The following is a 16,437-nucleotide window of genomic DNA, read 5'->3' on the forward strand; positions in this document are numbered from 1 at the left end:
TGATGGAGACAGGAGACAGTTTTGTATTACTGTGTTCTGTGATATGGGACTATTGTCCTTTGTTTCTTTCTTTTTGCTGTCTCATGAGAAAGAGGAAGAAGATTCATCAGAACGTTCTGAGTGTATTATATGTAAAGAAAGTAGATTAGCCAAAATGCTGTTCTGCTGAGTTCTGCTGTTCCTAAACGTGCTAATGCCTCTTTGTATCAGTCGCTGTGATGTTCAGGCTGGAGAAAGCTTTTGAGGCTCCCGACCGACCAGGAGGGAAAGAACATGCCAGTCAGGCATGCGTCTCTACCAGAGTCCTACACGCAAGTAGGGTGATCCTAACAAAACTAACCCCTTTCCAGCCCGGGGAGGTGTGTTGGGACCGTTCGTGTGACACACCTACACACTGCAGCCAAATAACTAACCTGTCATGTCACAAGACGTAAGGCCGCCTCAGCGGGAAGGAAGGGGCGTCGCCCAGAGCATAGCTGTCAACCCTCCCTTTTTTTGCGGGAAACTCCCTTATTCCAAGCCACAGCTGTCAGCCTTCCCTTATTTCCTGAAAATTCCCTTATTCCAGCGCCGTTTCCCGCTGCTATCCTGAATTGTTAGATATACCGTAGACCAGGCATCCCCAAACATCGGCCCTCTGGATGTTTTGGACTACGATTCCCATCTTCCCCGACCACTGGTCCTGTTAGCTAGGGATCATGGGAGTTGTAGGCCAAAACATCTGGAGGGCCACAGTTTGGGGATGCCTGCCGTAGACTGTCCCCGGGACAGGTGAGGCTGCTGATCCCTTATTTTCAAATCTGAAAGTTGACAGCTATGGCCCAGAGGCATCCGCGGCTTTGGATTGGCTGCAGGAGCTTCCAATGAAACATATCTTGCAAAAGAAGTGCAAGCACAATTCAAAGAAGATTTTGAAGAGAGAAAAAACCACACAGACCAACAACAAAATATTATTTAAATGTATAAGAAACAGGTGATCAGTTGGAAGGCAGTTAGGCCTTTCTCTTTCTTCTTTCTCTTTCTTAAAAAATTAATATTTTTTTGACAAAGGAATAATAATAAATAAATAAGAATGAAAATGTGCACCCCACCCCCCAGGCCATTCCATTGTAACTATCCAACCTCCCAAAACTTCAACACCTCCTGTGATGGTTTGACCCCATCTTGTTTTGACAGTACAAATTCTACAAAACCCTCCATATCTCCACAAAGTCATTTCTCCTGCATATTCCCCATCTTACCTTAATAGCACATATTAATTTATCATTAATAACTATATCCCACACCTCTTTGTACCATCCTTCCATTTTATATTCACCTTGCCCCTTCCACTTACTAACTGTAATATCTTGTGAGGAAGGCCTTCATAGCCTGTGTACCTTCCACCCCATCGTATAATTGATAGTAATGCTTGTTGTTGTTGTTTAGTTGTTTAGTCGTGTCCAACTCTTTGTGACCCCATGGACCAGAGCACACCAGGCGCTCCTGTCTTCCACTGCCTCCTGCAGCTTGGTCAAACTCATGTTCGTAGCTTCGAGAACACTGTCCAACCATCTCGTCCTCTGTCCCCTTCTCCTTGTGCCCTCAATATTTCCCATCATCAGGGTCTTTTCCAGGGAGTCTTCTCTTCTCAAGATAGTAATGCTCCCTCTGGACTTTCAGCCAGCTTTAACCCAGTGATTTCAGTTCTCTCTTTAAACACCCTTTGCCAAAGTTAGGCCTTTAAATGACAATGAAGTGAAAGGAGGAAAAAGAGACTGTAGAAAAACTGAATGAATTCTTTCCATATGTTGTCACCACAGCAGAAGATTTAGGACAGCTCCTTCTGCCTGAAGTAACTTTCTCAGGAAGGGAATGTGAGGAACTGTGGCAAAGGTGGTGACAAAAGGTAAACTTCCAGGACTTAATCAGTAGTGGATGGAATAGAGGGGAAGGAACACTCACCGTTCCTCTCATGCAAATTGGCTCATGAGTCCCTAAATTAGAAGTACAATATTTCCCTTATACCTGTTCCAAAAGTAAAGCCTCAAGAATGAGAACAGGGAAGGGAGGAGAAAACCCTACATGTCTCAGCTCAGTTAAATGAGTCATCAAAAGGCACTGGTGTTTTGAAACCTTGTGTCTTGTGCCTGATCTCTGTTACTCAAGTTTGTAGCTCTCCTTGGTGCTGGGGTATCTGCCGGGTAGGAATCTGCATCTTGGTCACCCATTGAGACCTTGCTTACCTTTAAAGAGAAATGTCAGATCACCTTTGGAACTCACATGTAGCACCTTCTTAGAGTTGTGGGGCCCCAAGAAGTGGTGGGTCAACAAGGCCTCCCTCCCCCCCTTAGGTGTGGGTCTGATGAAAGTAGGGGAAGTTAAATCCAACCCCTTCTAGGTGGCAGTGTGTGCTTTGCAAGAATGGTTAATAGCTGAGTTCATGCAAAATTACACCGAAGAGAATTTGTACAATTTCAATAAACACAGCCCTATGTTTCACCCTTACTTCAATTGTGTCACACCTCTTTATTTCATGGTTATTGTCACAATAGTAATAATACTCCTCATCTACATGGCACATCTGGATCTTGCCACATATTTATTACGTAGAGAAATATTAGCTGCCCAGTCATGTGGCAAAACTAGTGTTGGACAGTCACTTTTCATTCAAGGTGTGCTACTTTGAGTTACAAAACAAAACAGACTCACTTTGACTTTCCTGCTGGTGTTCACTTACCATGGAAGACTTCCAACTAATTGCCTCTTTTTGTGCCACCAAGGGGCAGAGGCAGCACATAGACAGATTTGAGAATAAACTCAGAACTCAGCATGATGGGGGAGGAAAAAGAAACACCACACCTCACCTCATTGGAACTAAAACTTTTAAAAAGTTGTTATGTCACCATGCAGTTATCCAAATCACTATAATTTCTCCACCTCATCAGAACACCTGAGGCATAAATAAACTGTCAATAAACAGCCAGGAAAAGGATTAAAATAATGAACCTCTGTACCATGAAGAGATAGGAGTAGTGGCAAGAGGCAGCCAGGGAACTCAATTTTCTTTGACTTTCCTGCTCACTTTGACTTTCCTGCTGAAATTTTCACTTACCATGGAACACTTCAAGCTAATTGCCACTTTTCATGCCACAAAGGGGCAGAGGCAGGACGTAGACAGATTTGAGAATAAACACAGAACTCAACATGATGCAAAACGACAACAACAAGAACCCTCATTGGAACTAAAACCTTTTAAAAGTTTTTAAGTCACCATACAATTATCCAAATCACTGGCCACCTGGTCACAACACCACAGACATAAGAAAACTGTCAAAAAACAAGCCATGAAAGGGGTTATAATAATGAGCCTCTGTACCATGAGGAGATAGGAATAGTATCAAGAGGCAGCCATGGCTTCCAGATTTCTTTCTCCCATTTTGTATTTTCATCATATTATTGGCCTGCCTTGAAATATGAGTGTTGAGTGTTGGAAATCTCACCCAGCACCCAAAGCATGTGTTTATACTGCTTTGATTTTTAAATAAGGTGTGCCAATCTCTCTTGTGCTCTAGTGACAGAGCCAGGTATCATGCAATCTAGTTTGCTGAAGTCATTCTGCAGGTTATGGGGGGGAAAGGAGCACCCAGGTTTCCAGAGAGGCTTGTCTACAAGGATGCTGTGGTCATTCACTTTGCTTTTTCTGCTGCCTCCTGTTGTGTGCAAAGCAGCTACCAGCTGCCCTGAGACTGATACATTTCCTGTTTCCCATGAGTGGTACCAGTCAGGTGGCCTCATCATTGGTGGGGTTGCTTCTCAGTTCTATTATTCCATCATTGAAGATTTATTCAAGAAAAACCCTTCACAGAATCTGTTAGATGATAATCCACAGTAAGAGACTCACCGTCCTCCTTCATTTTTGGGATTAATCCTTCCAGTATTTTTTTCTTAGTATTATGTATTCTCCTAAAATGACTGTCAGTAAATAATGACTTTGCCCTCTGTGATAATAATAATACTTTCTATTTTGAAAAACAATGTGGAGAAATGGAGGGAGACTCTGTATGCCTGGTTTTAATTCCACCAACAGGGACCAGCAAGAGGGGGATTGAGGGGTTACTGCTGTGTATGTTCTTGGGGCACCTAATCTGCAAGTGTCTAATCTTCCTAGAACAGGTGCCATGAATCAGACAATGTTTAAGTCTGCTTTGTGAGATATTGACCTTATGGTTTGAGAATAGCTTCGTGAGATCTAAATCTGGTTCAATATATTTCACTATTCTATGAAATCACCCCTGGCACTGGCTGATAAATGAAATAGAGAAATCTAGAATTTTTAACAAAATGTAGTATGTGTTGTGAGTCTGTTAAACTGATTGCAGCAGCTGCAAGTTGATGGGAGATTAATTCCTTTCCCAAGCTATGATTGATAAGAAAAAGGCTTTTCTTTAGTTAGCTTGAGGTATAAATGATAAATCTTCTTTAAAAAAAGCTCATAGAGCATGCTACTTACACTTATTTGCATTCACAATATGGATGTTTCCGTCATTCTAATACTCAAAATTCCATTTTTTGGTTTGAATTAAAATTCCTCAATGACATGAATTTGTATTCCAAAACGTTTCTCTTCCCATCTTCCTTGAACTGCAAATGCAAGCTTCAAAAATCATTGAACCCTGAGGAGATTTTGTGGCTTAACAACACAGCCATTTAATTAGTGAAATATAGAGCAAAATATTCTTTATGCATTTCTGACCATGGTATAGTGATAGAGAAGTGAAGATAAGTCGAGAGGAGTTAGTTTAGTCTTCTATGAGGTTTAGAATTGAATATATTTGATAGTGGTGATGGAAAGAACATTAAAAGTGTGATGAAGAGAAAACATTTCACTCCATTTTTCTAAAGCTGTCTGACATAGCAATCTAAGAGGTGGCTTCTGCTTTATTAGAAGTGAATGATTGCACCTAAATCAAGTCTGCAATCTTATACAAAAATACTTAGAAGTTATTCCCATTGAACTCACCTGCACTTGCATTTGAGTGGAAATGTATTGGATCACCCTGTGTTGGGTTGGTTCCGATTAATCCTTTTTAAAAACTATGTTGCTTTTCATCCTTAACTTGTCTTATTTTAACTTCTTTATTTAACTGAAATCTGTTTTTAAAGCAAATGCATAGTGCAATCCTATAAATGAATACTGTAACAGAAACTTCCTTGTATAAGGATGATAAAAGATGGTAAAAAACATATATAAAAGAAATATATAAATGGCATGATGAGTAATACATTTTATTTGGGCTGAAGAGTTTGATATTCATTATTTTAGAGGCACGAAAAAGATAACACAGTTATATTTCAATATGTATCTTTTTGAAACAGAAATGTTTCATCTATTTGTTGCATTGTAGAACTCTCCTCTAAAATTTTAAACTAACCTCATTTGCAGCATGATAACAAAATTCTACCAGCACACCCTTGCGTTGTCATTTGCGGTGAAAGTGATAAATGAGAACCCCAACATCTTGCCCAATGTCACACTGGGGTTCCACATCTATGACAGCTATTATGATGCAAGGATCACCTTTCGTAACACCCTGGACCTGCTCTTTAAAATGCATAGATTTGCTCCCAACTACAAATGTGGCTCACAGAAAAACCTCATCGCCATCATCGGAGGACTTAGCTCTGATACCTCATTACATATGGCTGATACCTTAAGCCTCTACAAGATTCCACAGGTAGGTTTTATGAGTAGGGACATGAATGTGTTGCACAAATCACACTCTTTTCTTATCATTCTGAAAGTGATTTTGAGATTCAGAAAGTGAATATGACAAGATGGAATGTTCATCAAAAACGTAGATTACTCCTTACCAGGAATGACTGCTACACCAGTGAAAGTCTGAGTCAAGCAGGCAGCAGGCAGCACCTTGGACACTTCCAACACCAACACCCAGTTCACACATCAACTGCAAGAGACATTGTCTCTGCAAGAAGACGGCTGGACCTGAAGATTTAAAAAGCTGACCATAGACTATGCCTAGTTGTATAGCCTGTATAACTGATTAAAGGGCCCTATTTTTTTTGCAGTACTGGGAAACTGCAGGGCTAGAGAGGTTCTGTATAATACTCATAATGTCTTTTCTTTTCCTATTAGCTTGCATATGGCTCATTTCCCCAAGAGGAGAGTGATATAGATCACTTCCTTTCCTTTTACCGCATGGTGCCCAATGAAGCTCATCAGTACATGGCGATCATCAATTTGCTTCAGCATTTTGGATGGACATGGGTTGGACTCTTTGTTACGGATGATGACGGAGGAGAAAATTTCTTGCAGGCCCTGGAGCAATTGCTCTACCAGCATGGGATCTGCTCAGCCTTCACACAAAGAATGGAAAAAATAGCTCGTTTTGATTTGGTGGGCGAAATTTTTGAGATGCTTGATAGGTATTATGTGGGTCTCACAAATGACAAAGCCAATGCATTCATTGTCTATGGAGATTCTCTGACATTGAGCTGGCTGAGATCTGTTATGTATCTACGAGATCCTGAAAATAAGGAAAGCGCATCATTTAGAAAGGTGTGGATCATGACAACACAAATTGATTTCATATTATTGAGTTTTCAAAAGTCTTGGGATCTTGAGCTCTTTCAAGGTGCCATTTCCTTCACCATTCACTCAAATGAGCTTCTCAAGTTCCATGAATTTCTTCAGATGGTAAAACCTTACTGGAATCCAGGCGATGGTTTTCTCAAGGACTTCTGGGAGCAAGCATTTGACTGTGCATTTCCAGATCTGGTCATGCAAGATATGGAAACATGTACAGGGGAGGAGAATTTAGAGTGTCTTCCTGGCCATGTGTTTGAAATGGACATGACTGGCCACAGTTACAGTATCTACAATGCTGTCTTTGTTTTGGCTCATGCTTTGCATGCTATTGATTCATACAAATCCAAGCACAGAGTAATGGCAGGAGACAAAAGCTTTGAACTTCAAGATCTGCAGCCTTGGCAGGTAACATGTTGCAAATAAAATATTATTTCAGTGAGTCAATCACCACAAGGCCAGACATCAAATGATAACATTTTGTGATTATTATCCTTTCCTGTATATTTAAAAATTCTGTCAATACTAAATATACAGGAAAGGATCCTAATCACAAAATGTTATCACCTGATCTTTTCCATCTGCTTTTTGAATATAGCCCATTGTTGATGCTTGTTCTTCATAATATATATTTTCCTTCTTTCCCTTTTTTTCTCTTTGAATCAGCTGCACCATTTTCTGCAAGGAATTTCCTTTAACAACTCAGCAGGAGAAACAATGTCCTTTAATAATAAAAGGGAAATGAGAGGTGGATTTGACATCACGAACATGATCACATTCCCAAACAAGTCCTTCCTTCAAATGAAAGTGGGACGAGTTGATCCTGATACTCTTGAAGGAGAAGCATTCATCATTCATGAAGATATGCTTGTATGGCACAGAGGTTTTAATCAGGTCTGAATTCTAGAAATCCTTCTGTGCCTCACTGTTCTTATGATGTGTTCTTTAGGTCTCGGAAATTCTGTTGGCTCTATCTGATATGGCCCTAGAAAAAATGTGGCTGCCGAGCACCTTCAAAATTGATGGTACTTAGAAATGCCAAGGAAAAAACCCCATACATTTTTGTATAACTATGTCTTCCATATACATAAAACAAGACCTTGGAGTATACAGGTGAAACTTGGAAAATTAAAATATTGTCGAAAAGTGCATTTATTTCAGTAATGCAACTTAAAAGGTGAAACCAATATATAAGATAGATGCGTGACATGCAAAGCAAGATATGTCAAGCCTTTATTTGTGGTAATTGTAATTAGTTGTCATTAGGAGGGTCAATTATAAATGGAATATAATTAATGAAATGTAATAGTGGTGTTTATTTTTGTATTATTGTAACAATTTGTTTTATTACTGTGGAGTTTCCAAAAGAAAGCATTTGTAAAAATGAAAAAAAAAATGAAAAAAATAAGTTGCATTAGTGAAATAAATGTACTTTTCGATGATATTCTAATTTTCTGAGTTTCACCTCTATAAATAAATTACTACATAGGCACCCATGTTGTAACATCTTTTGGTAAAGTATGGAGACAGGAACTTAGTGATACAATAGGTACTGCTTGCAAAAGGTCCCAGGTTCAATCCACTGCATTTCCAGGCAGGGTTAAAATGAAGTTCTTGTGAGCTTTCTTTCAGTTGTTTTGCAGCATTTTCCTGAACAAACTCACCATTTTGGACAGCCCTTGAACTTTGTGGCTGACCTGACAAACTTAGTGCCCTACCGGTCACCCAAATCCATTAATGCAAAACTTTGGCACAGGTTTGGTGTGAATTGAACAATATTGGATTGGGGTTTACCAGTACTGCACCATGTTGGGGAAGTCTGACAATATTTTGGGACTCCTCAAAATGTAGGGGTTTTTTGCTGCAAAGTGATTGCAAAGTTTGTCATAGGTTTGGAGGGGATCCCAAATAATGTGATTCATAGTTGACACACCTGCATAATGCAGCTCTTTCATATTAAACCTTTATTTGCTGAGTAGTGAAATTCATTAATAGAATTCTAATAAGCAATGAGTTTTTCCTATCTTCTGAACTCCTTTCCTGCTATTGATAGGTGATTCCCCTTTCTCTGTGTAATGACCACTGCCACCCTGGCAATCAGAAGAAAAAGAAAGAAGGGGAAAAGTTTTGCTGCTATGGCTGTGCTCCATGTTCAGAAGGGGAAATTTCAAACCAGGATGGTAAGTCATGCAGCGCTCATATTTTTCTTCCTATAAGGACACTAGCAAGGTTAGACAGTAGCATTTGGGGGGGGGGTGTATTGTAGAGCAAAAAGTAAGGAGCAACATGATAAAGATGAATAAAATTCTTCAATGCATGGGAGAATAGGATAAACAGAACACTAGAGCTTGGGGGCATTTAAGAGGTTGAGTGCTGGAAAGGAAATTAACTTCTTCGTGAAGTTCATGATTATCCATGGAATTTGTTCCTACATGATGCAGTGGGTGGCAATCACTAGGAAGCCTTTAAAGAAGGTTTAGACAAACTCATGGAGGATAATGTTATCAATGGCTATGACCTCTGATGGCTTTGCTGGGCCTTCATGGTCAAAGGCTGTATTCTTCCAAATACGAGTTGTTAGTAAGTCGGGGGGGGCGGGGGCTTCTGTTTCACTCTGTTCCTGTTTGCAGACTTCCCATAGGAATCTAGTTGGGCACTGAGAAATCAGGAAGCTGGCTGAAATGGGTCATTGACTCTTACGTTCTTATCCAAAAAAGAAATACAGTTAGAAGGATTTCAACACAAATATTATCAATTTAGGAAACAAATTATTTTAATAAGCCTATATGAGTATAAAACACTCATATATGTAAAATGAGACACATGGAACCAATAGATTGAATTTCATGTCAGCAAAGAAGTAATATGGAAGGCAAAATACTGTTGAAAAGTGTAATAGCTTACAGAATAAGTGAGATTAAAACATTTATATCTGAACACTAAAACACATGGATCCAATACGTTTAATTACATGTCAGTGAAGCAGTCACATAGAAGACAAAGCTCTGTTCAATCAATATTGAAATTTGACTGTGTTTATTTTTCAGATATGAATGACTGTTTCAGATGCCCAAAATCTCAGTATCCAAACAAAAACAAAACTATCTGCATTGAGAAAACAATGACCTTCCTTTCTTATGAAGAACGTTTAGGGATCAGTTTAGCATCATTTGCTCTTTCTTTCTTCCTCATCACAGCTTTGGTTCTAGGAATATTCATTAAGTACAGAGATACTCCCATAGTCAAAGCCAACAACCGGGACCTCACCTACTCTCTCCTTGTCTCTCTCCTGCTCTGCTTCCTCTCTTCATTGCTATTTCTGGGTGAACCTAGCAAAGTCTCCTGCCTCCTCCGGCAACCAACGTTTGGAATCATCTTCTCTGTAGCCGTTTCTTGTGTGTTGGCTAAAACTATCACTGTAGTTCTAGCTTTCATGGCCACCAAGCCCGGGTCCAGCATGAGGAAGTGGATGAGTAAAAGACTGACAAATTCCATTGTTTTTTCCTGTTCTCTTATTCAATCAACTATTTGTACTGTGTGGTTGATGACATGTCCCCCATTCCCTGATTTGGACATGCACTCTTTAACAGAAGAAATCACTGTGCAATGTAATGAAGGCTCAGACACCATGTTCTATTGTGTCCTGGGCTACATGGGCCTCCTGGCCATTGCCAGCTTCATTGCTGCATTTGCAGCCCGCAAATTACCTGACAGTTTTAATGAAGCCAAGTTCATTACCTTCAGCATGTTGCTCTTTTGCAGTGTTTGGCTGTCTTTTTTTCCAGCCTACCTGAGCACAAGTGGAAAATATATGGTGGCTGTGGAGATCTTCTCCATCCTGGCCTCCAGTGCTGGGTTATTGGGCTGCATCTTTGCACCTAAATGCTACATCATCATTTTGAGACCTGAACTGAACAACAGGGAGCAACTTATAAGAAAAAAGAATTAAAAAGTTTTTTCTTCCTTCACTCTGGTAAATTTTATATATGTGGTACTTAAGAGTTGAAGACCAAATGCGCTCTCTCTCTCTCTCTCTCTCTCTCTCTCTCTCTCTCTCTCTCTCTATATATATATATATATATATTCCTATAGCAAAGCACAGATTCAGATATTCCAACAGTTGAACATTTGAAGGTGGTCCTGTATTGGGAGGTTTTAATGTTTGGTGGTTTGTTTGTTTTTTAATTTGAGATTTTCTTAATTTACAGAAAGACATGCAATGTCTCGCATAACATTTTTACAAATTGGTTCCATTTGTTGAGACATTGAGAAGAACGAGGGGGATAGAAGTAGATGGGGGGAGATGGGGGGTCAGGTGACGATGTTTCTATTTTACTTAATATATGTGTGGGGAGGGTTTGTCAGTGTCGCTTGTGCGGGTTCTTTGTTGTTTCCTTGTGTTCCTTTGGTTATTATATTTTTTTAGATATGCTGTAAGCTGCCCAGAGTGGCTGGGGAAACCCAGCATGATGGGTGGGGTATAAACAAAATAAAATGATGATGATGATAATGATGATGATGAAAAGGCTTTAGACCAGTTCAAGGTTACTTTAAAAATTTCTTTTTTGGAATAAACATTTGTAATTGTTACGATATAGATCATGAAACCTTTTCTAATTACAGACGCATTTTGTTCTTGGTATGTTTTTATTATTGACTTAGTACATCACATAGCTGTATCCTGTATTTCTTTATTGCCATTTGTGACAGCTTATTATCTCTCCCCTTTCTTTCTTTTCTATGTAACCTGTGTCTGGTTACTAAATTTTAATTTAAAAAGATTGGGGGGGGGACAAAACACACTCTGGAATGGGCATGGTTTATTTAAATTAAGCATTAGCCATGTCCCAAAATTTATTCAGGAGTGCATCATATTTCGACATAATAATTCAATTTTACTTGCATCCAGAGGTTAAACTTGTTAGGATTCTTGCTCCATATTTGCAGACATGGGATTGTTTTCTATCACATGACAGTGAATGTTTTCATTCCACAGTGTGGGAAGTGATGGAGACAGGAGACAGTTTTGTGTTCTGTGATATGGGACTATTATCCTTTGTTTCTTTCTTTTTGCTGTCTCATGAGAAAGAGGAAGGAGCTAAGTCAGAACGTTCTGAGTGTATTATATGTAAATAAAGTAGATTAGCCAAAATGCTGTGCTGCTGAGTTCTGCTGTTCCTAAACGTGCTAATGCCTCTTTGTATCAGTCGCCGTGGTGTTCGGGCTGGAGAAAGCTGTTGAGGCTCCTGACTGACCAGGAGGGAGAGAACATGCCAGTTGGGCATGCGTCTCTACCAGAGTCCTACACGCAAGTAGGGTGATCCTCACAAAACTAACCACATTCTAGCCCGCGGAGGAGTGTTGGGACCGTTTGTGTGACACACCTACACACTGCAGCCAAATAACTAACCTGTCATGACACAAAGTTTAGAAAGCCCTGCCCTCTGTCCTTGGGCTAGCTGCTTTCTCTCTCTCAGCATACGCTACCTCATTGGGTTGTTGTAAACATCTGAATGGGAAGAACCATGTACATTACCTTGCTCAGAGTATGGTGCTGATAATGCCAAGGTTACAGATTTGGTCCCCGTAAGAGACAGATGCATAGCCCTGCATTTCAAGGGTTGGATTAGATCAGGGGTCAGCAAACTTTTTCAAGAGGTGGCCGATCCACTGTCCCTAAGCCCTGGTGTGGGGGCTGGACCCACCCTCTCCCCAAAAGATCCCCCCTCTCCCAAAAGGACCCCTGCTGCCACGCATGCTGCAGCCGCTTACACCACCTCGTCTTCAGCAGCATAGTAGTCCTCTTCTGCCTTGGTCAGGGGTCCGTGGGTGCAGAGCCCATGCCGCAGGCTGGGGCGGCGGAGAGAGCCTCCCCACCACCGCTGCTTCTTCCCACTCGGCTCCTTGCCATATGCAGCCGCCTCAGCGGGAAGGAAGGGGCGTCGCCCAGAGCATAGCTGTCAACCCTCCCTTTTTTTGTGTGTGGAAACTCCCTTATTCCAAGCCGCAGCTGTCAGCCTTCCCCTTTTTTGCTGGAAATTCACTTATTCCAGTGCTGTTTCCCGCTGCTATCCTGGATTGTTAGATATACCGTAGACTGTCCCCGGGACAGGTGAGGCTGCTGATCCATTATTTTCAAATCCAAAAGTTGACAGCTATGGCCCAGAGGCATCCGCGGCTTTGGATTGGCTGCAGGAGCTTCCAATGAAACATATCTTGCAAAAGAAGTGCAAGCACAATTCAAAGAAGATTTTGCAAAAATTAAAAAAAAAACCACACAGACCAACAACAAAATATTATTTAAATGCATAAGAAACAGGTGATCAGTTGGAAGGCAGTTAGGCCTTTCTCTTTCTTCTTTTTAGTAGCTTTTTTTTAAAAAAATAATTTTTTATTTTGACAAAGTATTAATAATAAATAAATTAGAATGAAAGCGTGCATCCCACCCCCAGACCATTCCATTTTAACTATCCAACCTCCCAAAACTTCAACACCTCTTGCGATGGGTTTGACCCCTTCTTGTTTTGACAGTACAAATTCTACAAAACCCTCCATATCTCCACAACATCATTTCTCCTGCATATTCCCCATCTTACCTTAATAGCACATATTAATTTATCATTAATAACTATATCCCACACCTCTTTGTACCATCCTTCCATTTTATATTCACCTTGCCCCTTCCACTTACTAGCTATAATAACTTGTGAGGAAGGCCTTCATAGCCTGTGTACCTTCCACTCCATCGTATAATTGATAGTAATGCTTGTTGTTGTTTAGTTGTTTTGTCGTGTTCAGCTCTTTGTGACCCCATGGACCAGAGCACACCAGGCGCTCCTGTCTTCCACTGCCTCCTGCAGCTTGGTCAAACTCATGTTCGTAGCTTCGAGAACACTGTCCAACCATCTCCTCCTCTGTCGTCCCCTTCTCCTTGTGCCCTCCATCTTTCCCAACATCAGGGTCTTTTCCAGGGAGTCTTCTCTTCTCATGATAGTAATGCTCCCTCTGGACTTTCAGTCAGCTTTAACCCAGTGATTTCAGTTTTCTCTTTAAACACCCTTTGCCAAAGTTAGGCCTTTAAATGACAATGAAGTGAAAGGAGGAAAAAGAGACTGTAGAAAAACTGAATGAATTCTTTCCATATGTTGTCACCACAGCAGAAGATTTAGGACAGCTCCTTCTGCCTGAAGTAACTTTCTCAGGAAGGGAATGTGAGGAACTGTGGCAAAGGTGGTGACCAAAGGTAAACTTCCAGGACTTAATCAGTAGTGGATGGTATAGAGGGGAAGGAACACTCACCTTTCCTCTCATGCAAATTGGTTCATGGGTCCCTGAATTAGAAGTAAAATATTTCCCTTATAGCTGTTCTAAAAGTAAAGCCTCAAGAATGAGAACAGGGAAGGGAAGGGAAAACCCTACATGTACTGTTTCTCAGCTCAATTAAATGAGTCATCAAAAGGCACTGGTGTTTTGAAACCTTGTGTCTTGTGCCTGTTTTCTCTTACTCATGTTTGTAGCACTCCTCAGCATCATTTTGTTGTGTTGAATTCGATCTTTTATCTTCATATTGTTCTGTTACGTTAACAGCCATGCCATTCTATCCCATATTATACTGCAATGAAGCTGGCTCTCCTTCAATAGAACAGAACAACTCTTCCCTCCCTGGCTCCAAAACATGGGCCAGGCCTAGTGACAGTTATGTGGTGCAGGCAATAGGTGCAGTAACAGAGGTGAAATGTTAGGAGCATCAGAAACTTTCTGGAGAGATTAGTAAAGAATTTTAGATAAAAATCTGTGATTAATATAATACTAATACCATTGCTCGGTCCCAGCTCCTGTCAACCTAGCAGTTCGAAAGCACATCAAAGTGCAAGTAGATAAATAGGTACCACTACAGCAGGAAGGTAAACGGCGTTTCTGTGCGCTGCTCTGGTTCGCCAGTAGCGGCTTTGTCATGCTGGCCACACGACCTGGAAGCTGTACGCCGGCTTCCTCGGCCAGTAACGCAAGATGACTGGACCTAATGGTCACGGGTCCCTTTACCTTTAATATCATTCTATGCTAAACCCTTACTTTTCAAAAATAAAAAATATAATAGCAGAAAAATGCACAAATTATTTTTTTCTTCTTAGTAGTTGTTTGTTGTTCAGCTCAGGTTTCAGCAGAAGGATATAGCATTTAGGGGCAAAAATGCAACCCAGTAGCCCAGCACTTGAGGCCAAGATGGAGAAGATCTCCACAGCCACCATGTCTTTTCCTCTTGTGCTCAGGTAGGCCAGAACAAAAGACAGCCAAACACTGCAGAACAGCAACATGCTAAATGCAATAAACTTGGCTTTATTAAAGCTGTCAGGTAATTTGCGGGCTACAAATGCCACAATGAAACTGGCAATGGCCAAGAAGCCCATGTAACCCAAGACAAAGTAAAACATGGAAAGTGATGATTCATTACATTTTACAATTATTTCTTTTGCTGCCGATTGCATGTCTAAATCAGCAAAGGGGGGAGAGCTTGCCAACCACACCATGCAAATATTTGCTTGGATAAGAGTGCAGAGGAAGACAATGGAGTTGCTCAGTCTTTTCCCCATCCACGTCATCATATTGAATCCTGGTTTGAAAGCTACAACCACTGTGATGGTTTTGGCCAAGATGCACGAAATAGCTGCTGAGAAGATAATGCCAGATGTTGGTTGTCGGAGGAGGCAGGTCACTTTATTGGGTTTGCCCAGGAAAAGCAACGAAGAGAGGAAGCAGAGCAGGAGGCAGATGAGAAGGGTGTAAGACAGATCCCTGTTGTTGGCTTTTACGATGGGGGTATTATGATACCTCAGAAAGGTTCCTAGCACCAAAACTGTGATAAAGGCAGAAGAAACAGCCGTTGAGGCTAAACTGATCCCCAATGGTTCTTCAAAAGAAAGAAAGTTGATTGTTCTTGGGATGCATCCATCTCTGCTCATAATTGGATATTGATCATCAGGGCATCCGAAACAATATTTTGTATCTGAAAAGTAGGAGTAGGTTGAATTTCAGTGACTTTTGAACAATTATGTGCCTCCCTATGGAAGTTATTGCTCATGTTCCAAGCAAACCAATCACCCTAAGAAAATAGGACCACAATAATCTTCTTTACAAAACGCCAGAACCAAGTGGATTACAATGTACATATACACATAACACCATAAGGGAATAAGAAAGGGGGAATCATAGAATACATTGATATATTGCCTAACATACCACTTATGAAAAAACGAAAACAACACACCAGCATATACCCAAATGATAAGCAAATAATATTCCAACTCATAGATTAGTACATAAACAACTACTGTATCCCCCCTTTAACCTTCCCACTCTATCCAAACGTTTGCTGTCAGATCAGTGAGTCCAGTGTCCTCATCTAGGGAAGGTCTAGCATCTCTTCTCTCCTTTCAGGAGGAAGGAGTAGCAAGGCAAAGCAGGAAGATGGTAGTTTTACCTGCTTTGCCATTGGTCCAGCTACAGCTCTTCTCATGCTGCCACATATTTATCATTTGCTACAATTGTAAAAATATTACAAAAGCATCAGCAATGTTTATCTTCTGAATTAATCATAATTGTGTTTGAACCATATATGTGTATGAACCATATATGTGTATGAACCAACTATATTTGTTCCTATGATATATGTACGAGTAACTCATTCTGAGGTGGGTGGGGCTTTATTTAGGACTGCAGCTTTATTCGTCCTTGAGAAATGCATTCATTGTATTTATTTAATTCCAGTTATGAATCACTTCCCATAAAATACCTCAAAGGAATTTAACAAAAAATGCACTAACAATAAATACAATTATAACAATTTAATACAG

General features: G+C 40.5%; 1 protein-coding gene across 1 annotated transcript; it reads left to right on the forward strand.

Annotated features, from left to right (window-relative positions):
* The first annotated feature begins 5,426 nt into the window (after nt 1-5,426).
* LOC118078123 (vomeronasal type-2 receptor 26-like) lies at nt 5,427-10,535 on the forward strand. Its single transcript, XM_035101844.2, has 5 exons — nt 5,427-5,717; nt 6,137-6,994; nt 7,253-7,480; nt 8,640-8,766; nt 9,634-10,535. The coding sequence occupies exons 1-5, from the start codon at nt 5,427-5,429 to the stop codon at nt 10,533-10,535; spliced, it is 2,406 nt and encodes an 801-aa protein (XP_034957735.2).
* Nucleotides 10,536-16,437: the final 5,902 nt, after the last annotated feature.

Source organism: Zootoca vivipara, chromosome 12, assembly GCF_965207765.1.
Source record: "Zootoca vivipara chromosome 12, rZooViv2.hap1.1, whole genome shotgun sequence".
Classification (NCBI taxonomy): domain Eukaryota; kingdom Metazoa; phylum Chordata; class Lepidosauria; order Squamata; family Lacertidae; genus Zootoca; species Zootoca vivipara.

Excerpts from the sequence above, each read along its gene's own strand:
- LOC118078123 (XM_035101844.2), top strand. The coding sequence starts at position 5,427 with ATGATAACAAAATTCTACCAGCACACCCTTGCGTTGTCATTTGCGGTG. Across the intron at positions 5,718-6,136 it reads GCCTCTACAAGATTCCACAG|CTTGCATATGGCTCATTTCC; the intron begins GTAGGTTTTATG and ends TTTTCCTATTAG. Across the intron at positions 7,481-8,639 it reads GGCACAGAGGTTTTAATCAG|GTGATTCCCCTTTCTCTGTG; the intron begins GTCTGAATTCTA and ends TGCTATTGATAG.